At 46.4% G+C, this 22,272-nt stretch overlaps 1 protein-coding gene across 2 annotated transcripts in view; it reads right to left on the reverse strand.

Annotated features, from left to right (window-relative positions):
* Window positions 1–6,635: 6,635 nt before the first annotated feature.
* The window catches only part of LOC120924431, a 158,458-nt gene continuing 142,821 nt past the window's right edge, over window positions 6,636–22,272 (reverse strand). For both annotated transcript variants that reach the window (XM_040335397.1, XM_040335396.1), the window contains 2 exons: window positions 18,822–18,931; window positions 6,636–7,181 (listed from right to left, as the gene is read on the reverse strand). In XM_040335397.1, coding sequence (XP_040191331.1) covers window positions 6,888–7,181; window positions 18,822–18,931 — 404 coding nt within the window. In that variant the 3' untranslated portion in view covers window positions 6,636–6,887. The remainder of the gene's footprint in view (window positions 7,182–18,821; window positions 18,932–22,272) is intronic.

Here is a 22,272-nt window from a genome sequence, read left to right on the forward strand (position 1 = left end):
ATTCTGCATGTTTGGTGCATTTTCAGACCAGTTGTCCTCCCTGGAGTCTCTTAGCAGTACTCTTTCCCGCTGTCCTCTTCTTGCTCTCTCTTGTGCCTCTGGACCAGGACCTCTCCATGTGTTCTTGGAAGCAGTCCTGACTGCACCCTAGCCCAGGCCCCCCCCCCCCCCAGACTGGGGAGCTCCCTTAAAGGCCCCGACAGCCTCCACACTCTATCACTCCAGCTCTTCCACCCGACAACTCCTCCCCAGCTGGGCTGACCCCAGGTATTTAGGGAGGCCTGCCCTCTGCCAATCCAGGTTGGGGATTGGTCATGTCTCCTCAGAATACCCCAGGCAGCTCCACCTCTCCTCTCCTCCTCTCTTTCCAGAATCTCCTCGAAAGAAGAGGGAGGTCTCAGCGATGCTGCATGTGAGTCTTCAGCTTCTACTCTGATCCACTCCCAGCCCAGACCAAATCAAAACAAACAGGCCTGGCGACCAGCCAGGCCTGCCTACATTTACCTAATCCTAACCAAAAATCCTCACTTTAGCACCTACCAACTTAGAGGGTGCTACAGGGACATTATCAGTGTCCAGATTATTAGTGCAGTTCCAACAGTGCCCACCAGTGCTGCCTATCAGTGCCCACCATTGCTCCAATCAGTGCCTACCAATGATCCAATCAGTGCCCACCAATGCTGGCAATCGGTGCTTCCTCATCAGTGTCACCTATCAGTGCTGCCTGCTAGTGTCCATCAGTGTCACCTATCAGTGCCACCTATCAGTGCCGCCTATCGGTGCCCATCAATGTCGCCTATCAGTGCTTCATCAGTGCCCATCAGTACCACCTATCAGTACCCATCAGTTCCACCTATCAGTGCCTATTAGTGCTGCCTCATCAGTGCCCATCAGTTCAGCCTATCAGTGTCCAGCAGTGCAGCCTATCAGTGCCCATCAGTGCAGCCTCATCAGCGTACATCAGTAAAGGGGAAAAATTACATGTTTGCAAAATTGTATAACAAACTATAAAAAAGTTTTTTTCCCCCCAACTTTTTGGTATTTTTTCATTTGTTTAGCAAAAAAAATATTGATTGGTGATAAAATACCACCAAAAGAAAGCTCTATTTGTGTGAAAGAAATGATAAAAATGTTGTTTGGGTATAGTGTTGCATGACCGCACAATTGTCATTCAAAGTGTGAGAGATCTTAAAGCTAAAAATTGGCCTTGGCAGGAAAGGGGTGAAAGTGGCAAGTAGGCAAGTGGATAAATACATTGGCCCGGATTCACAAAGCACTTGCGCGGACGTATCTCAAGATACGCCGACGTAAGTACAAATGTGCGCCGTCGTATCTATGCGCCGACCCACAAACTAAGATACGCCTAAAAATAGGCTTCATCCCCCCCGACGTAACTTGCCTACGCCGGTGTAGTGTGGGCGCATATTTACGCTGGACGCAACTGGCGCTCCCATTGATTTTCTATTCAAATATGCAAATGAGGGAGATACAGCGATTCACGAATGTACGTGAGCCAGACGCAGTGCGCGTAAAGTTCTATGTCCGGCGTAAAGTTATGCCCCATAAAGGAGGTGTAACTCAGCAGCATCCATGCAAAGGGCTGCATCAGTGAACACAAGCCGGCGTATTTTACGTAGTGTACGTTGTACGTGAATATGGCTGGGCGTAGGTTACGTTCACGCCGTAGGCAGTGATCCGGCGTATCTCAGAAAGTTGTTCTGACGTATTTGTGAGCATGCGCACTGGGATGCTTGAGCAGTGCCTTACATATGCCCTTGTAAATTATCATTGTTATATTGTATGCCTTAAAATTTCAAATTTGGACAATGATTACCGTATTTATCGGCGTATATCGCGCACTTTTTTCGTGGGTGCGCGATATACGCCGATACCCGCTTTCCCGCGCCGAGTTTTGAATACTGCGCCGACATATACCGAGCGCAGTACACTCCGGTATAGTCGGCCAGTCTCGGCTTCTTCCGCGGTCACGTCCTGGACGTACAGGACGTGAGCGCGACAGTTGCCGAGCCTGCCCGAGTGTACTGCGCTCGGTATATGCTGGCGCAGTATTCAAAACTCGGCGCGGGAAACGAGCGGGGAAGACGCGAGGACGCCGCAGAAGGACGCCGGACCCGCCGAAGAGGACACCGGACCCGCCGCAGAAGGACACCCGAAGCCGCAGAAGGACACCCGAAGCCGCAGAAGGACGCCGGACCCGCCGAAGAGGACACCCGAAGCCGCAGAAGGACGCCGGACCCGACGAGGCCGCCGATGGATGCCGCGCAAGACACCAAAACTGTAAGTACAAAAATAACTTTTTTTCCACAGGATTGGGGGTCACTTTAGGGGTGCGCGGTATACGCGGGAGCGCTTTATACCGCGATAAATACGGTAACTATTATGGAGACTTTGGGCCAGATCCACAGAAGAATTACGCCGGCGTATCTATTGATACGCCACGTAATTTCAAAGTTTGCGCGTCGTATCTTTGTTTTGTATCTACAAAACAAGATACCACTGCATCTGGGCTCGATCCGACTGGCGTACGTCTTAGTACGTCGTCGGATCGTAGGTGCATTTTTCCGCCAGCCGCTAGGTGTCGTTTCCGTCGAATTACGCGTCGAGTATGCAAATTAGCTAGATACGGCGATCCACGAACGTACGTCCGGCCGGCACATTTTTTTACGTCGCTTGCGTTCGGCTTTTTCCGGCGTATAGGTACCCCTGCTATATGAGGCGTACTCAATGTTAAGTATGGCCGTCGTTCCCGCGTCGCATTTTGAATTTTTTACATCGTTTGCGTAAGTCGTTCGCGAATAGGGATTTGCGTAGAATGACGTCACCGTCGTAAACATTGGCTTATTCCGGTTTACTTTCGAGCATGCGCACTGGGATACCCCCACGGACGGCGCATGCGCAGTTGAAAAAAAACGTCATTTACGTCGGGTCAAGACGTATTTACATAAAACACGCCCCCATCACATCCATTTGAATTGCATGCCCTTACGCCGCCAAAGATACACTACGCCGCCGTAACTTACGGCACGCTTTCTTTGAGGATACACAAAAAAAAATGTAAGTTACGGCGGGGTAGTGTATCTTAGATACGCTACGCCCGACGCAAATATGCGCCGATATACGTGGATCTGCCCCTTTGTTTAGTTCATGTCTTCCAATAACTTTATAACTTTGACTTACAGTATACATTCTCCTGTTGTCCATATGTACACCGATCAACCATAACTTCATAGCCAGTGTTACGTAAAGTGAATACCGTATTTATCTTCCTATAGCGCGCACCGGCGTATAGCGCACACCCATACTCTAGAAGGAAAATTCCTGAAAAAAAAAAGAATTACTTACAGTTTGTCGTTGTCTTGCCCGGCGTCCATCGGCGGCCTTGTCCGGTCCGGTGTCCGTCTGTGGCCTCGGTGGTGTCCTCCCCGCTTCTCCCGCGCTGTCCCTGAGCTCTCCCGCGCTGTCTCTGAGCGCCGCCGCCGACATATACCGAGCGCAGTACACTCAGGTACACTCGGCTATGCTCGGCAACGCTCGGCTCCTCTCGCATAAAGGCTAGGAGGCGGCACAAAGCGTGACCGCGAGCGTGGCCGAGCATAGCCGAGTGTACTGCGCTCGGTATATGTCCGCGGCGGCGCTCAGAGACAGTGGATCGGCGTATAACATGCACCCACGATTTTCCCCTGATTTTAAGGGGAAAAAAGTGCGCGTTCTACGCCGATAAATACGGTACTTATCTTATTACAAGGGCATCTTAATGTCAGTGGGATATAATAGGCAGCAAGCACACATGTTGTCCCTGAAGGTGATGTGTCAGTCAGGGTGCCCATGCTTACCTGTATCCACAGTCAAAAGTGCCTACAATGGGCATGTGAGCATCAGAACTGGACCACAGAGCAATGGAAGAAGGTGGTCTGGTCTGAGGAATTGCATTTTCTTTTATATTATGTGGATGGCCAGGTGCATGTGTGTCATTTACCTGGGGAAGAGATGGCACCAGAGTGCAGTATGGGAGTTGGAGGCAGTGTGATGCTTTTAGCAATGTTCTACTGGGAAACCTTGGGTCTTCCCATTCATGTGAATGTTACGTTCACAGGTACCACCTACCTAAACATTGTTGCTGACCTTATAATAATCAGCGATAATTAGTGCACTCATAGTCCATTGAATCTTCTTCCAGCTCTCCAACTGACAATCCTAAGGTATGGGCAGAGAGCTAGAGGAAGAGTTTGCAAAAGCCTTTAATAAACTCCATCATGAAAACGGTATTTCTCAATGTCAGTGGCCTCTTTCAACAGGATAACGTGCCCTTCCACACTGCAAAAATGGTTGAAGAATGATTTGAGGAATAGATAGAGTTTGAGGTGACTCTAGAGCAGTGATTCTCAACAGGGGGGTCAGGATCCCCTTGGGGGTCGAATGGGGATTTTCCAGGGGTCACCGAACCCTGGGGTGCCCAGCAGGGCTGTTCCTGGGGCCTGCGGCCGCACACTCAGCCTCTTCACAGCCGCCCATTTAGTTCACGGCATGGCTGGGGAACAGAAACTAGATGTCAGATAACTGGTGAGGAATGTGAAATGGGAGGAGCTGGAGACCCTATCTCCTGATTTCAGCATAGGTGTCACTGCCACGAGATACCACAAAGTTGGAGACACAGTAAGTAACACTACCTGTGATTAGAGTTGCCATTAAAAGTCCCCACTACAGTTCTCAGATTAGCAGATGACCTTGATCAAGAGCACCTAAGTCGGCTGATCAGAACTCCCCGCCAGCACTGCCACTGATCCCAACTCCCCACCAGCACTGCCACTCATCCCAACTCTCCCACCAGCACTGCCACTCATCCCAACTCTCCCACCAGCACTGCCACTCATCCCAACTCCCCGCCAGCACTGCCACTGATCCCAATTTCCCGCCAGCACTGCCACTCATCCCAACTCCCCGCCAGCACTGCCACTCATCCCAACTCCCCGCCAGCACTGCCACTCATCCCAACTCCCCGCCAGCACTGCCACTCATCCCAACTCCCCGCCAGCACTGCCACTCATCCCAACTCCCCGCCAGCACTGCCACTCATCCCATAGCAATTACTGTGACTGTTTCCTCACCTGCAAATCTATGACTGTTCATACACCTGAGCTATTACCAATGTTAAGGCTGCCACAATCTTATCAAAATTACAAGGAATCCCTAATTTTATGAATAAATCAAACAGCGTCCATCTTTATTTATTTTCATTAATTTAAATGGCCATAGCAAACTTTTTATTAAATAGCCATAAATAGTAAAATTACAGCTTTTAACATTACATTAAAAAATAACAATATTGTAGATAATTGACCTTATAGTAGGTCTTTGAAGGCATACTGTATGTGATCTACCAACCGGCTGTAACTGCCACCGAACTTCCATGTCAAGGCTCCCAACCGCAATTACACCGCCTAGGGAACAATTGCTTACCAAGTTACCACCCGATACAGCCCAATAACACATTACTGATGTCAGTTAGTAGGGAAGGTTTACCCATACCTTGGATCCCCGCTTTCAAAAACCCTGAGACCCCTGCCTGCTTCTATGACACTACCAGTTCCCCCCAACAGTGAGCGCTTAGGAAACAATACCCACCATGACTAACCAAAACCATCTTGGCAAAGGAGGAAAAAGAAATGCAAGAGGAGTAAGAGGGAAAAAAACAATAGGCCAAAAGCATGGAGGGGGGGAGGAGGGCAGGAAAACCTTGTCCGATGCTCCCATTGAGGCAACTCCTCCCTCTTTTCCGAAAACAAGAGTTATACCCTGCTACACCTTTCTCCCCCATCAATAAGGTAAGACATTCTTTAGCCCTGCACTAACTACAGCCTAGACTTACAAACTCAGTCATGTAGATCTTCCACTTATGCCACGTACACACAGTCGGAAATTTCAGACGGAAAAAAATTCTATTGGAAATTCCGTTCGTCTGTATGGAATTCCGACGGAGAAAAAATTTGGAGTGTCCGTGTGTATGCAAGACAGCTTAAGCGGAATTCCGTTGGAAAAACCCGTCTGAGTTTATTTTGATGGAAAAAACTATTGTGTGTACAGGGCATTATGCTGTGCATACAGCTTCTGGTCCAATACTGTACTGTAAAATTGTTGCTAACCACTTTCTCTCCTCATTTGTCAAAACCCACATGGGCATTTTCTCCACTTCTTGCTCTGCCAACCAGGGGTCAAGTCCTGGGGAAAAAAGTGTGGGAACTCCCACCCAAGATCCTCTCCCCCACCAAAAAGAAAATGATACGCTCATATGCATAATTACTAAACTGCATGTTTTTTTTAAGCAAGTTCTTTATAAATCCCGCGATAACTCGCGGCAGACCTCTGCAATGTCTCCTGGGAACAATGACAAAAGCTCCCAGGAGACATTGCGGCATCGAGGAAGTGACAGAATACCCGCACACTACCTGATGAATCCATATACAGGAAGCGGACAGTAACATAAAGGTTTACTGAGGTTCGCCTGCCCCTGACAGTGACTCGAGCTGGGCATCGCCGCTTAGTGAAGGATTGGCTCGGGCGGCTCGGTTGCTCTCGGCTGCTCTAATCCTGCACAGGGAACTGCGTTCCTGCTGTGAAAAAAGTGCAGGAACTCCGTTCCCACGCGTTCCCGCAGGACTTGAGCCCTGCTGCCAACCCTACCTCAGTCTTGACAGATACTGTTCATAATAACTGTTTCTCTAATCACACTCTTCACATGCTATTACCATCTGTATGTTCATAAAAATATTTTTTTTTAAAATCTCATTAACAATTAAATTTAATATCACTAATACTGTGTTGAATGTGAAACGTTAGTTCATTTTTTGCAGGCAAGTATCAAAACTAGTTCATTTTCTTGTACTCCTCCTTTTTTCATCTGAGCAGGCAGCGGGTTTATCGGGACACATAGTGGCTCCAGTAGAGCAGGCAGTAATCTGCTCATAGCAGGCATCATGATCATCGGAGCAGGTGGCAGGATCATCAGAGCAGTTGGCAGGATCATCAGAGCAGGCAGCAGGATCGCTGGAGGTGGCAGCATGACCATTGGAAAAGGCAGCAAGTTTGTCCGAGCTCTCTGCAGGCTTCTCATCTTTGTTCTTCATTGCAAAGTAGTCACATGACTCGTAAAGTGTTGATATAGCCTGTAAATCCACAGAAGAAAAGGTAATTAAACCTGTAATTTCATGGTGTTGACTTTACCAGGCAAGCATTCACTGGCAGTGAATCAACCGCTGTCATTTAAAACACAAGCGCCAGGGAGATTTACCTGCAGTGAATGTTTGGTGAATTTCACAATAACCGCTTTATAAAGATGCCCCTTCAAGTGTATGCAATGCCAAATCTTTTAGTAGAGAATAGTGAAGATGCTTTTCAGCTGTGTTTTTTTTCTGTGTCTGTGTCCTGTTGGAATTTCCCATTCCTCTCTGCAAGACACCGCAGGAATGATGAGGAGATCTCTCAAAAGTGAGGGAATGTTATCAGAAACAGTTGAAAGAGTTTCCCCGCGCCCCCAGGGCTGTCTTAATGAGAGGGCACACCTGGGCACTGCCCAGGGGCCCCAGCTGCATGGGGGCCCTGCACTTTCCCCAAAGCAGCTGGTTCTTGAGCCCACACTGAGCTGAACTTGGGAGCCCCATGATGGCACTGAGAGTGATAGATGCAAAGGGGAGGTAGTCTGCCTCCTACCTACTCAATGTCTGTTTACCTGCACTGTCATCATTGTAGGGGCCCCAGAGCATTACTTTGCCCAGGGGCCCATGATGCTATTAAGACGGCCCTGCTCGCCCCCTGTTCTGAAACATTCGAAGCGTTTTGGATTTTCCATCACTTTTTTGTATTGGATATAGTGGTCACCCAGGCCAATAGTGAGGGTAAGTCTCCCAAGCACAGCAGTAGAGGTTCTATCATGCTCTACTCTATTCTAAGCAAAAACACTTTTGACCTTCCATATACTTTGCAGCATTGAGGGAAGTATAATGTTTTTAAGAGCAATTTTATTTTGACCTCCTGCCTGCCGTAAAGGGAAATGATAGTGGGCGGAATCGCCTCTCGTTTTGGGGCGACGTCATACGATGTTGCCCCAGTGTCACCCCTCTCGTGCACCTGCGGAGTCTGCGGCACGGTGATCACGGACATGCTGTGTCCCTAGGACACGGTGCGACCCCGAGCTTGGTAAAGAGCCGATGATGCGGCTCTTTACCCATGTGATTGGCCATCTCCAATCACAGCGGATCACATGTAAATGTGGAAGTGCCGTTTGTTGGCTCTCCTCGCCTCACACTGACAGAGTGTGAGGCGAGGAGAGCGGATCAGCGGCATCTCCTCGCCGTGGAGACTGTGCCCTGATTACAGTGCAGCCCCAACAGTGCCCAGCAAGTGATGCCTGTCTGTGCTCATCAGTTAAACCAATCAGTGCTGTCTTTTAGTGCCCATCAGTGCCTGATCATCAGTGTTGCTCAACAGTGCCCATCAGTGCCCATTAGTGCTGCCTATTAGTGCCACCCATCAGTGCCCACCAGTGCAGCATATTAGTTCCTCCTCATCAATGCCACCTAATCAGTGCCGCCTATCAGTGCTTATCATTGCCACATATCAGTGACACCTATCAGTGCAGCATATTAGTGCCTCCTCATCAATGCCACCTAATCAGTGCCCTTTAGTGCTGCCTCATCAGTGCAGCCTATCATTGCCCATCAGTGCTGCCTCATCAGCGCACATCAGTGAAGCAGAAAAATTATTTCCCAAATTTTCTGACAGAAACAAAGAAAAACGTTATTTTCCCAACATTTTCTGTCTTTTTTTGTTTGTTTTTTAGCAAAAATAAAAAACCCAGTGGTGATTAAATACCACCAAAATAAAGCTCTATGTGTGTGGAAAAAAGGATACACATTTTATTTGGGGACAGTGTTGCATGAGGCTGATAGCTGAAAATTGGCCTGGGCAGAAAGGGGGTGAAAGTACCCAGTATTGAATTGGTTTTAAGGTAGAAGGAGGATTATGTGTTAGGGTCAGACAGGGGCGGACTGACAACTCATGGAGCCCCCGGGCAATAGAAGATTATGGGGCCCCCGGGCTTACAGATGGCCTCCATGCCAGGAGGCAGTGCAGAGGCGGGGCAGCTAAAATCTCGGGATTTTCACATCAAAAGCATGTCGGTTTCGGACATATCAGGGACAGATATAAAAAAAACACAGATTTTTACATACTGTCCCTGGTTTTACTGAGCCTGGTAACCCTGATGGGGCCCCCTAGTGGCATGGGGCCCACGGGCAGTGCCCGAGTGCCTCAATGGTCAGTCCGCCCCTGGGGTCAGATTAACAACACACCCAAAAGCCCAGAGCCAAGAAGTGCTGTTTTGGAGCTGAAAATGAAGCACCAAATTAGGTCCTCCAATTACAAAGGCTTTCACCTAATGTATAAAGATGGCATGGCTTCCTTCTGGGTATAATAACATTATCGTAGCATAAATTACCTCATTTGGATTATACTAATTCCTTGTAGCTGGATTCATGTAGGGCGCTGCATATTTAAGGCGGCGTAGCGTATCGTATTTACGCTACGCCGCCTTAAGTCAGAGAGGCAAGTACTGTATTCACAAAGCACTTGCCTCCTAACTTACGGACGACTTACGCAAACGATGTAAAATTTTCAAATTTCGACGCGGGAACGACGGCCATACTTAACATTGACTAGGCCAGCTAGGGGGCAGCTTTATCTTTACGCGCCGTTCCTCTTACGTAAACGCCGTATCTTTACTGCGACAGGCGCACGTACGTTCGTGAATCGGCATATCTAGGCATTTACATATTCTACGCCTAACTCAACGGAAGCGCCACCTAGCGGCCAGCGGAAAAATTGCACCCTAAGATACGACGGCGCAGGCTGTCGTATCTTAGCTAGGTTTAAGTGTATCTCAGTTTGAGCTTTGCCCTGTGTGCTGCCTAATGCAAAAGCTTCATATATGCATGTCCCTGGTACTTATAGCTAACCACATTTGAAAAAAGGGTTGTGATTTTAATGAGAACACAGGCTGTTTCACTATTTATTATTTTTAGCAGATGGGGACTTATATTTCAGTTCTCTATTTCCCAACATCTGTATATTTGTAACATATATCACAAAAGTGGAATGGTATCGAGTCTATCAGTTTGAGCATCTGAATTTTTTTTCAGATGAACTGATTTATTATGGTATGGGCTATTGGTCAGGATTGCAAGAAGCTGAGGCCCCGTACACACGACCGAGTTTCTCGGCAGAATTCAGCCAGAAACTCGGTTCAGAGCTGAATTCTGCCGAGAAACCCGGCCGTGTGTACACTTTCGGCCGAGGAAGCCGACGAGGACCTCGGCGAGGGAATAGAGAACATGTTCTCTATTTCCTCGTTAGTCAATGGGAAATTTCAGCTCGCCGAGGTCCTCGGCGGCTTCACAAGGAACTCGACGGACAAAACGATGTGTTTTGCCCGTCGAGTTCCTCGGTCGTGTGTACGCGGCCTGAGTGTTGGCTGTTCTTTGCCGAACGGGTGTCTATGACCAGGGACAACTGTGAGTGCATTGTTTGCTCACTGCTACTCAGCCATAAATATATCTGATTTAGTTGGGGAAATTTACTAAAACTGGAGCACTCAGAATCTGGTGCAGCTGTACATAGTAGCCAATCAGCTTCTAACTTCAGCTTATTCGATTAAAGGGGTTGTAAAGGTAAATGTTTTTTCACCTTAATGCATCCTATGCATTAAGGTGAAAAAACATCTGACAGCACGGTCCCCGCCCCAGCCCACGTTTTACTTACCTCACCCCTCGAAAGTCCCGCGCTCGTCCCCGTCATCCTCATTGGTTCCCAGCCGGGCCGTTGATTGGCTAGGTTGGACGGATAGATAGCAGCACAGCCATTGGCTGGCGCTGCTGTCAATCACATCCAATGACGCGGCCGAGTGATACAGTCGACGGGTATGCCCACCGCTGTATCACAGGAGCGCGCCCGCAAGAGCTTTCCACCATGCGAGCTCGCTTGCATGAAGGTGGAAAGCTCTTGCGGAGGGGGAGCCATGACAACTGCCGAGGGACCCCAGAAGACGTGGATCGGGGCCACTGTGTGCAAAACAAGCCACACAGTGGAGGTAAGTATAACTTGTTTGTTGTTTAACCACTTGCCGCCCACCAATGACATATTGACGTCGACAAAGTGGTTGTAGAATCCTGACTGGACATCATATGACGTCCTCAGGATTCTGAGCCGCTGCGCGCCCCCGGGGGCGCGCATTGCGGCGATCCTTGTTGCAGGGTGTCAGTCTGACACCCCGCAACACCGATCAAGGTAAAGAGTCTCTCACGGAGACTCTTTACCACGTGATCAGCCGTGTCCAATCACGGCTGATCACGATGTAAACAGAAAAAGACGGTAATCGGCTTTTCCTTACTCGCGTCTGTCAGACGCGAGTAGAGGAGAGCCGATCGGCTGCTCCTGTGACAGGGGGGGTTTGTGCTGATCGATTATCAGCACAGCCCCCCCGAGGATGCCCACTGGACCACCAGGGATGCAAAAAAAAAAAAAGGTATGTCACCCTAGACCACCAGACATGAGAAGGACACACAAAATAGATGCCAATCAGTGCCGCAATGGATGCCAATCAGTGCCCACAATGGGAATCACTGATTGGCAGGCATTGTTTGGCACTAATTGGCATCCATTAGTACAACACATATGATAGTGCCCATCTATGCCCATCCGTGCCACCTATCAGTGCCCATCCAATGCCGCCTATCAGTGCCCATCCAATGCCGCCTATCAGTGCCCATCCGTGCCACCTATCCGTGCCGCCTATCCGTGCCTATCTGTGCTCATCTGTGCCACCTATCCGTGCCCATCCGTGCCGCCTATCCAAGCCCATCCATGCCGCCTATCCGTGCCGCCCATCAGTGCTGCATATTAATGCCCATCAATGCCACCACATCAGTGCCACCTCATCGGTGCCCATCAGTGCCGCCTTATCAGTACCCGTCAGTGCAGTACCATCAGTGCCCATCAGTGAAGGAGAAAACTTACAATGTTTTATAACAGAAACAAAAAAAAACGTTTTTTTTTCTAAATTTTCGGTCTTTTTTCTTTTTTTTTAGCAAAAAAAAAATCCCAGAGGTGATCAAATACCACCAAAAGAAAGCTCTATTTGTGGGTACAAAATGATACAAATTTAGTTTGGGTACAGTGTAGCATGACCGCGCAATTGTCATTCAAAGTGCAACAGCGCTGAAAGCTAACAATTGGTCTGGGTGGGAAGGTGTATACGTGCCCTGTATGGAAGTGGTTAAAAAATGTTTTTTTAACTTTAGTGTCACTTTAAGCTTTGACAAAAAAAAATACAAAAATACAGGAAGCTGATTGGTTTCTATGCAACGCTGCACCAGGTTTCACATTCTCCAGTTTTAATAAATAAGCCCCAATGTCTGGTGTACTGGTGTAAAGCCACATGTGGAATGGGCACCAATGGAGCTTCCTAATTGGTGGTAGTCATTGTTCACTCACAAAAGATCAGGACCATCAGCACTAGCAAGTGAAAACCACCCCTGGTGCAATCTAATTGACTGAGTAATTTCCTCTTTTGGTGAAGGGTTAAAACAAGGGGCTTATGAAACATATTGAGAAAATTATGTAGGCTGCTGTTTTTTACCTTATTTTGAAGATGCTAGTTGGCCTGCTGTTCATGGCTTTAATTCTATACTTTCTGATTCACTAAGCAGATGCAAAGTCAGAGTCACATTCTATACTTGCTCAAGGTCATTAATCCTGAAAATATTTAGCATGGCAACTAGCGTTTCATAAAGCAGAAGCAAGCTATGTACCTACTCAGTACAGGGCCCTTATTCATACAGGCTAAGGCCAGATATTGCTGATGCATACCTGTTTAAAGTGGAGCTAAAACAAACCAAAACGCTATTTAATTCATTTTTAACCTCTTGACCACTGGGCACTTAAACCCCCTTCCTGACCAGACCAATTTTCAGCTTTCGGTGCTCTCACAATTTGAATGACAATTACTCAGTCATACAACATTGTACCCATTTGAAATTTTTGTCCTTTTTTTCACACAAATAGAGCTTTCTTTTGGTGGTATTTGATCACCTCTGGGTTTTTTATTTTTTGTGCTATAAAAGAAAAACGACTGAAAATTCTGTAAAAAAAAAAAAAAAAAATTGTTTCTGTCATATTAGCAGGTTATTTCTCACACACAGCATATGCATACCACAAATTACACCCCAAAACACATTCTGCTATTCCTCCCGAGTATGGCGATACCACATGTGTGCGACTTTTACACAGCGTGGCCACATACAGAGGCACAACATGCAGGGAGCGCCATCAGGCGTTCTGGAGCACCCAGACCAATTCTGACATTTCTCTCCTACATGTAAAAATCATCATTTATTTGCTAGACAATTACATAGAACCCCAAAAATTATATATGCTTCTTTAGCAAAGACCCTAGAGAATACAATGGCGGCCGTTACATTTTTTATCTCGCATGGTATTTTAGCAGAAATGTTTTGACCGCGTGTTTTTTAAAAAAAAACTGTTTTGTGCTTAAAAAAAAAAAAAACAGTAAAGTTAGCCCTATTTTTTTTCATAATGTGAAAGATGAAGTTACGCCGAGTAAATAGATACCCAACATGTCACACTTCAAAATTGCGCACACTCATGGAATGGCGCCAAACTTTGCTACTTAAAAATCCCCATAGGCGACGCTTTAATTACTTTTATTGGTTACATGTTTTTAGTTACAGAGGAGGTCTGGGGCCAAAATGATTGCTCTCGCTCTAACGTTCGCAGAGATACCTCACATGTGTAGCTTGAACACCGTTTTCATATGTGGGCGGGACTTACGTATGCGTTCGCTTCTGCATGCGAGCACACGGGGACAGGGGCGCTTTAAAAAAATAAATAAAAATTATTGTTCATTTTACTTTATTTACTTGATTTTGACACTTTTTTCCCCAAAAATACATTTTTTTATCACTTTTATTCCTATTATAAGGAATGTAAACATCCCTTGTAATAGGAATATAGCATGACAGGTCCTCTTTACAGTGAGATACGGGGTCAATAAGACCTCACATCTCACATCTAGGCTGGGAAGACTGCAGAGTATCGCGCAGGGTATTGGGGTATTGCAGAGTATCGCACAGGGTATTGGGGTATTGCAGAGTATCGCGCAGGGTATTGCAGAGTATTGGGGTATTGCAGATTATCGCGCAGGGTATTGCAGAGTATTGGGGTATTGCAGAGTATCGCGCAGGGTATTGCAGGGTATTGCAGAGTATTGCGCAGAGTATTGGGGTATTGCAGAGTATTGCGCAGGGTATTGGGGTATTGCAGAGTATCGCGCAGAGTATTGGGGTATTGCAGAGTATTGCGCAGGGTATTGCAGAGTATTGGGGTATTGCAGAGTATTGCGCAGGGTATTGCAGAGTATTGGGGTATTGCAGAGTATTGGGGTATTGCAGAGTATTGGGGTATTGCAGGGTATTGCAGAGTATCGCGCAGAGTATTGGGGTATTGCAGAGTATCGCGCAGGGTATCGGGGTATTGCAGAGTATCGCGCAGGGTATTGGGGTATTGCAGAGTATTGCGCAGGGTATTGCAGAGTATTGGGGTATTGGGCAGGGTATTGCAGAGTATTGGGGTATTGCAGAGTATTGCGCAGGGTATTGCAGAGTATTGGGGTATTGCAGAGTATTGCAGAATATTGGGGTATTGCAGAGTATTGCGCAGGGTATTGCAGATTATAGGGGTATTGCAGAGTATTGGGGTATTGCAGAGTATTGGGGTATTGCAGGGTATTGCAGAGTATCGCGCAGAGTATTGGGGTATTGCAGAGTATCGCGCAGGGTATCAGGGTATTGCAGAGTATCGCGCAGGGTATAGGGGTATTGCAGAGTATTGCGCAGGGTATTGCAGAATATTGGGGTATTGCGCAGGGTATTGCAGATTATAGGGGTATTGCAGAGTATTGCGCAGGGTATTGCAGATTATAGGGGTATTGCAGAGTATTGCGCAGGGTATTGCAGATTATAGGGGTATTGCAGAGTATTGCGCAGGGTATTGGGGTATTGCAGAGTATTGCAGATTATAGGGGTATTGCAGAGTATTGCGCAGGGTATTGGGGTATTGCAGAGTATTGCAGATTATAGGGGTATTGCAGAGTATTGCGCAGGGTATTGCAGATTATAGGGGTATTGCAGATTATAGGGGCATTGCAGAGTATTGCACAGGGATAGCTGAGCTGAGATGGATGGATGGATGGCTGGATCTGTGACTGCAATAGTCACAGATCCAGCCACAGCGCTGCTGCTGACACCCGCCCCCCCCCCCCTCCCCTCCTCTCCTCTCACACTGTACCGAACGGTACAGAGAGGAGAGGGAGGAACCGGCGTCATCAAATGACGCCGGTTTGTTTACAAGTGATCGCTCCGTCATTTGACGGAGCGATCACGTGGTAAACGGCTGCGATCAGCGGCAATTTACCGTGATCCGTGATGCGCCGGGTCTTCTAACGCGGAAGTGCACGAGGACGTCCCAGGGACGTCCTGTCACAGTAACTCGACCGCGCTGTAGCAGTATTTTTGCTATAGCGCGGTCGGCAAGTGGTTAATATTCAAAGCAAACTCACCCATCCACCCAAGTCTTCATGCTTTATTTTGTTGAGAAATCACTTTTAAAAACACCCCCCTGGCAATTCTGGTCATGGCCATCTTGAGTATGTATCGCTTAACACCAGAATCGCACAGACTCCTGTGCAAATCAGTGCAATGAGATTTTCAGCCCATTCATTTGAATTGGGTGAAATCACACTATATCACACCAAAAGTAGCACATTCACTACTTTTAAAAACGCACTGCAACCGGATCGCACAATACTGCAGTACCATGTGATCCTGTGTAGGCTAATGTACTACGAATGTGATCTGCTTTTTCGATGTCACTAGGATTACATTGATACCTGCAGAAGATCGCATACTCAGTGCATTTTAAAACGTGGAAAAACGGAAAAGCACAAGGAAAGTGAGTTTCCATTTCCATGTCAGATTCATGTTGATTGAGAGAGTTTAGCTATTTTTTATTGCTATGTTACGATATGGATGATGGGGCAAGCACTTGAGCTGGAGCACACAATGCTTAACATTAATAGCCAGAATCAGGTAGAGCGGCGTACATTTGAGCGGGCATAGCGCAGCTAATTTGCGATACGCCGACGTAAAATAGAGAGGCAAGGCCAGTATTCACAAAGCACTTGCTCCCCAAGTTACGTCGGCGTAGCGTAAATGGGCGGCGTAAGCCCGCCTAATTCAAATTAGGAAGGTAGTGGGCGTGTTGTATTAAAATTAGCCGTGACCCCATGTAAATGACTTCCCGAACAAACGGCGCATGCGCGCGCATGCTCAGAATCACGTCGCATATACTCCCTAAGATACGTCGGCTCAATGCTTTCGACGTGAACGTAACCTACGCCCATCCCCATTCACGTACGACTTACGTAAACTACGTAAAATCCAACGGCAGTTCCGACGTCCATACCCTAACATGACTTAGACCAGCTATTTGGTGGTTTATCTTTACGCCGGAAAAACGCCTTACGTAAACGATGTAGATTACAGCAATGGGCGTAAGTACATTCGTGAATCGGCGTATCTAGGTCATTTACATATTCGACTTGTAAATCAACGGAAGCACCCCTAGCGGCCAGCGTAAATATGCACCCAAGATACGACGGCGTAGGAGACTTACATCGGTCGTATTAAGCCAGAATTCAGGCGTATCTAGTATTGAGAATAAGGCGCATAGATACGACGGCGCATCTGTACACTTACGCTGCGTATCTGTAGATACGCCAGCGTAAGTCTTTCTGAATCTGGCCCTAAGGGGGGAACTGCAGGATGTTCTGTTCTATTGTGATGGTATGGATGGAGGAGATTTATTTATTGTGGTGGAATGTTTGGGGTGAGATGGAGTTACTGAGATCAGGTGTTACCACACTATAATTTGTTGACACAGTTCTGTGATTAGACAGCAATCCCCGTATTCACTGCCCAGGTCATAGGTGTGCGCAGGCAGTAGCGTATTTAGGTTTTGTGCTGCCCTAGGCCTGACTAAACTTGTGCAGCGAAAAAGACAAGGGTGGGACTTTAAATGAAGCATGCATCCCAGGAGAAAACACGAAACATGCTTCATTTAAACTCCCACCCTTGTCTTTTTCTGTTCAATTACCGGGGATGGAGGTGCTCGGCTGATACCCGGCGCTAATGTAAAGTCACAACCTTTTTAGTTTTTCATATTCATAAACTTATGCACCCCCTAATTTTAATATGACCCACCATTTTCTGTCAACACCCCTTGCTGTTTAAGACCCACCCTGAAATTTTTGAGTGGGGACACTAGTTCTGAGGGCCTGGGGGTCAATGAATTCCCTTAATTTGCATAGATTTCCTCTCACTTCCTGTTTGGCTATGGGGCAGGAAGTGGAGGGAAATCTCTGCAATGAGACATGGATGGTAAAAAGTAAACTGACAGGGGCTATAACCCTCCCTAAGGCCCCGTACACACGTCCGAGAAACTCGACGGGCAAAACACATCGTTTTGCTCGTCGAGTTCCTTGTGAAGCCGTCGAGGATCTTGGCGAGCCGAAATTTCCCATTGTACAACGAGGAAATAGAGAACATGTTCTCTATTTGGCCCGACGAGATCCTCGTCGGCTTCCTCGGCCAAAAGTGTACACACGGCCGGGTTTCTCGGCAGAATACGACTCCGATCGAGTTTCTGGCTGAATTCTGTCGTGTGTACGGGGCCTTACTCTATCCAAAATGAAAAAAAAAAAGTGTTGACTGTAGTTCTACTTTAAGAACAAATTTCTGATAATTTTATGGAGAGGACCAAGAAGATATAACCATGCCAATGGTGCAGCAGAAAACATATAGCACAGTGAAAAAGGTTTGTGGTCCAGGATGATAGGACAGTCAAAATTAGAAGCAGCGATCCCCCCACAGTAGCGGAATGCCGGCCACCTGCATACTGGAAGCAGTGCAGCCACTTTATGAGTGTGCTAGACTAATTTGTCTCTCAGCCAAGTCCACCCCATAAGACTGGCGCTAGTGTAGAGCAAGTCGGCGGGGACTCTTTCTGTGATGCCCCCTGCAAAGTGCTGCCATAAGCCTGGGCCTTGTTGGCCTAGGCCAAGATACAGCGTTGTGCGCAGGGGTGTGCCTGGGCATACCCTATTCACCAAGGTTTCCAAAAATGTAGGGTCTGTAACAAGCCAGAGGCTACAGTTGCTCCATGTCTCTGCTACCTCCATAGCTAATGGAAAGGACACTACACAGCCCCCTTCCCCAGCGTGCCTAATTTGACTTTACAACAGAAGGTGCTGGCAGCTGGAGCAGGCAGGAGAGGGAGGACTAAACACAGCCTGCAGTGTGGGACAGACTTCAGCCTACCAGGAGAAGGTAAGCACGATGTAGTTAGTACACACACAAACACACGCATGCATGTGTGCTTGAGCTTTGGGGTGCACACCCTAATGCCATAGGCTGCACCTATGGCCCAGGTTATATTCAAGAATACATTTTACAAATACTTGCCTGTTTTGCTTGATGGCAAAGCCAAATGCAGTTGGCATCAAAAAGGAGAAACTTTATACATAAGTCAGTTAAGGTTTTCATTTAATTTGTTCGTTTGCATTAGCCCCCTACTATTACTAAGCCAGGGCACAACAGAAAAGACACTGAAGTAATTACCCATGTCACAGAATTGCTAGAAGAGGAGCTCTCATCAGCATCAATATTATCTCCATCCAGGTGATGAAGTTCCATAGATTCTTGTTCAGTTTTTTGTAAGATTCTCCTCTCTTGGAAAATATAACAAAAAAAATGTATTATTGAAATACCCAGAAAAATACAACTAAAATGCAACTGCTTTAATAAAAAAAATTACCAGTGGTTTTATCAGAGGTGAAAGGTGTAATAAATATCCTAAAACGCTTTTTTTTACTTAATGATATCAGAAGAGGGGGGTTGCATACTTTGAATACAATTTTATACTACTCAATATTATGGTTGAACTAGATGGGTTTGTGTCTTTTTTCAACCAGACTAACTATGTAATTCCCATGTATAATAAACATGTTTTTTACTGTTTAATTGTAGCTTATCACTGCTGCAAAATGGCAACTGAAATAAGAAGTTGAGCTGACAAAGTATCCCAGTACCGCATGTTCATTTAATTTGAGTCACCATTAAAAAAATGTTAATTGCACAAAACAATTCTAATAAATGTTCATATACGTAGTTCCCATTTTACTTTCCATTGATTGTCATCTTCAGAGTTTTTTTTCTCAGAAAATAGGTGCAGGAACTCAACCACGACCCTGTTCAGATTTCACAAACAGTAGAAGGGTCTTAAAGGGGCATTAAATACCAGAATTGCATTACATACAGAGTGTAGAGTTCAGGGGGGTTACACACAGAGTGCAGAGCTGTGACTTGTACACACAGAAACCAGACTTCTGTGTTTACAAGTGATTGTGGTGAGCAGGCACCAAAGAGTCTGAGCCAAAGGTGGTGGAACTCAGTTCCCCCAAGTTCCCCCTGAAAAAAAGCCCTGGTCATCTTAGTTACACTGGGCCAGATTCACAAAAAAAAATAACGCCGGCGTATCTATTGATACGCCGCGTAATTTTAAATTTCCCGCGTCGTATCTTTGTTTTGTATCTACAAAACAAGATACGACGGCATCTGGGATCGATCCGACAGGCGTACGTCTTAGTACGCCATCGGATCGTAGATGCATTTTTTCCACCGGCCGCTAGGTGGCGTTTCCGTCGAATTCCGCGTCGAGTATGCAAATTAGCTAGTTACGGCGATTCACAAAGGTACGTCCGGCCGGCGCATTTTTTTACGTCGTTTGCATTCGGCTTTTTCCAGCGTATAGTTACCCCTGCTATTATGAGGCGTACTCAATGTTAAGTATGGCCGTCGTTCCCGCGTCGAATTTTGAATTTTTTTACGTTGTTTGCGTAAGTCGTTCGCAAATGCGGCTGTACGTCATTTACGTTCACGTCCAATCCAATATGTCCTTGCGACGTAATTTTGAGCAATGCACACTAGGATATATTTTATGGACGGCGCATGCGCCGTTAAAAAAAAAACGTACAAAACGCGGGGTCAAGTCAAATTTAAATAAAACACGCCCCCAACATCCCCATTTGAATTACGCAGCCTTACGCCGCAACACATACGTTACGCCGTCGTAAATAAGGGCGCATGTTCTTTTTGAATACAGAACTTGCGCCCAAAGTTACAGCAGCATAACGTATCAGGGATACGTTACGCCAGCAGAAAGATCCGCTGATCTTTCTGAATCTGGCCCACTATTTACATGGTATATATGTTGTAAAACACATTGTTGTTCATTTACTAAAGACGTATTGGCTGTTCACTGTTGTGAATAAGCCAAAAATGTGCTTACTTCAAACATCTATTCATGTGAGAGCAAAAGTTGGTTTATAAAAAAGATTCCTTGCATGTAATTGGGCATTTAAAGCTGAGTTCCACCTAGAAATTGAACTTCCGCTAATCAAGATCCCCCCCCCCCCTCCGGTGTCACATTTGGCAACTTTCAGGGGGGAGGGGGAGCAGATACCTGTCTAATATAGGTTATTGCTCCCACTTCTGGCAAAAGATCACTTCAGTATCCACAGTGATCTATACGCCATGTCCGGCCCCTCCTCCGCCCTCCCCCGCTGTCTTCCTGGGAGATACACAGGTCCCAGAAGGCAGCAGGGACCAGTCAGAACGTACAGCATGACTTGTGCATGCGCAGTAGGGAAACAGGTAGTGAAGTCCCAAGACTTCACTTCCTATTTTCCTTCCTTAAGATGCCGGCACCTCCACCCAGAGCTGAGGGACAGGTCGGCTTCGTGTGAGGACATCGCAGGCACCCTGGACAGGTAAGTGTTCCTATTTTAAAAGTCAGCAGTTGCAGTATTTGTAGCTACTGACGTTAAAAAAAATTGCAGACAGAACTCCGCTTTAACCCCCCTGGCGGTATTCCCGAGTCTGGCTCGGGGTGGAATTTCAGGACCAAAAGCGGTAACCCCGAGCCAGACTCGGGACCGCCTCGCAGAGTCCTTAGGCCCAGTTACTTACCTTGTCCCTGGATCCTGCGATGCCTTCCTGCTGTGTGATCGAGCGGTGTCCTCCTTGCTCGATTCACAGTGCAGAGTGCCGCCGAGCGCCGCCGAGCTCCGTTCCCTGCGACGTTACGACGCACGGGGCGGAGATCGGTGCCAAATTTAAAGAAGTAAATAACTACAATACATACAGTATACTGTAATCTTATAGATTACAGTACTGTATGTAAAAAATAGACACCCCCTTTGTCCCTAGTGGTCTGCCCAGTGTCCTACATGCACTTTTATAAAATAAAAACTGTTCTTTCTGCCTGGAAACTGGAGATTGTCCATAGCCACCAAAAAGTGTCCCTTTATGTCAAAAGTGGTTTTAGACCAGCTAGAAAACAGCGATAATAAATTGGAATCATTTGCAGAATTGACCGATAGTGGATTGTGGGGAAATTCGTCATCAAAAAATTTAAAGTAATAATTTTTATTATTATTATATTATTTGTTATAATTATTTATATTTATTTATTATATTATAATTTATGATTTTGTGTTTCAAATTTTATTATACCCGGGATGTCTACTAGACTCTGGTTTGGACAGATTTAAGTGAGTTATTTCTAAGATTTCTAAACGCCAAATTTCCATGCAAAATGATGGTACCGCTTTCAGCACCTAAAATCTGATTTAATCATACCGCCAGGGAGGTTAATGTGAACACATCCTTACCTCATTCACTTAGCTAAGTGAAAATTCACTTTGCAAAAGAAAAATACTCAACTGCTTTAGTAAATCAACCCCAATATGTAAGAATATAACTAAAGGGAAATCTTTTTTTCTAGTTTTGGATAGAGTGATGATGGGTTAGAACAACTGTAAGGTTTTTATTGATGTCTATCTTCTCGTTAGGGAAACTCGCTCTTTCTAATTGCCATTGTCACTGGGAATTAAAGTGAGGGTAAACCCAAAATATTTGGAGTTGCCATAAGAACATTAAAGTGGAGGTTCACCCTAAAACAATTATCTAACATTACATCAAGCATACTAACGACATGTACAGTATGCTG

This window comes from Rana temporaria, chromosome 1 (assembly GCF_905171775.1).
Source record: "Rana temporaria chromosome 1, aRanTem1.1, whole genome shotgun sequence".
Taxonomy (NCBI): Eukaryota; Metazoa; Chordata; class Amphibia; order Anura; family Ranidae; genus Rana; species Rana temporaria.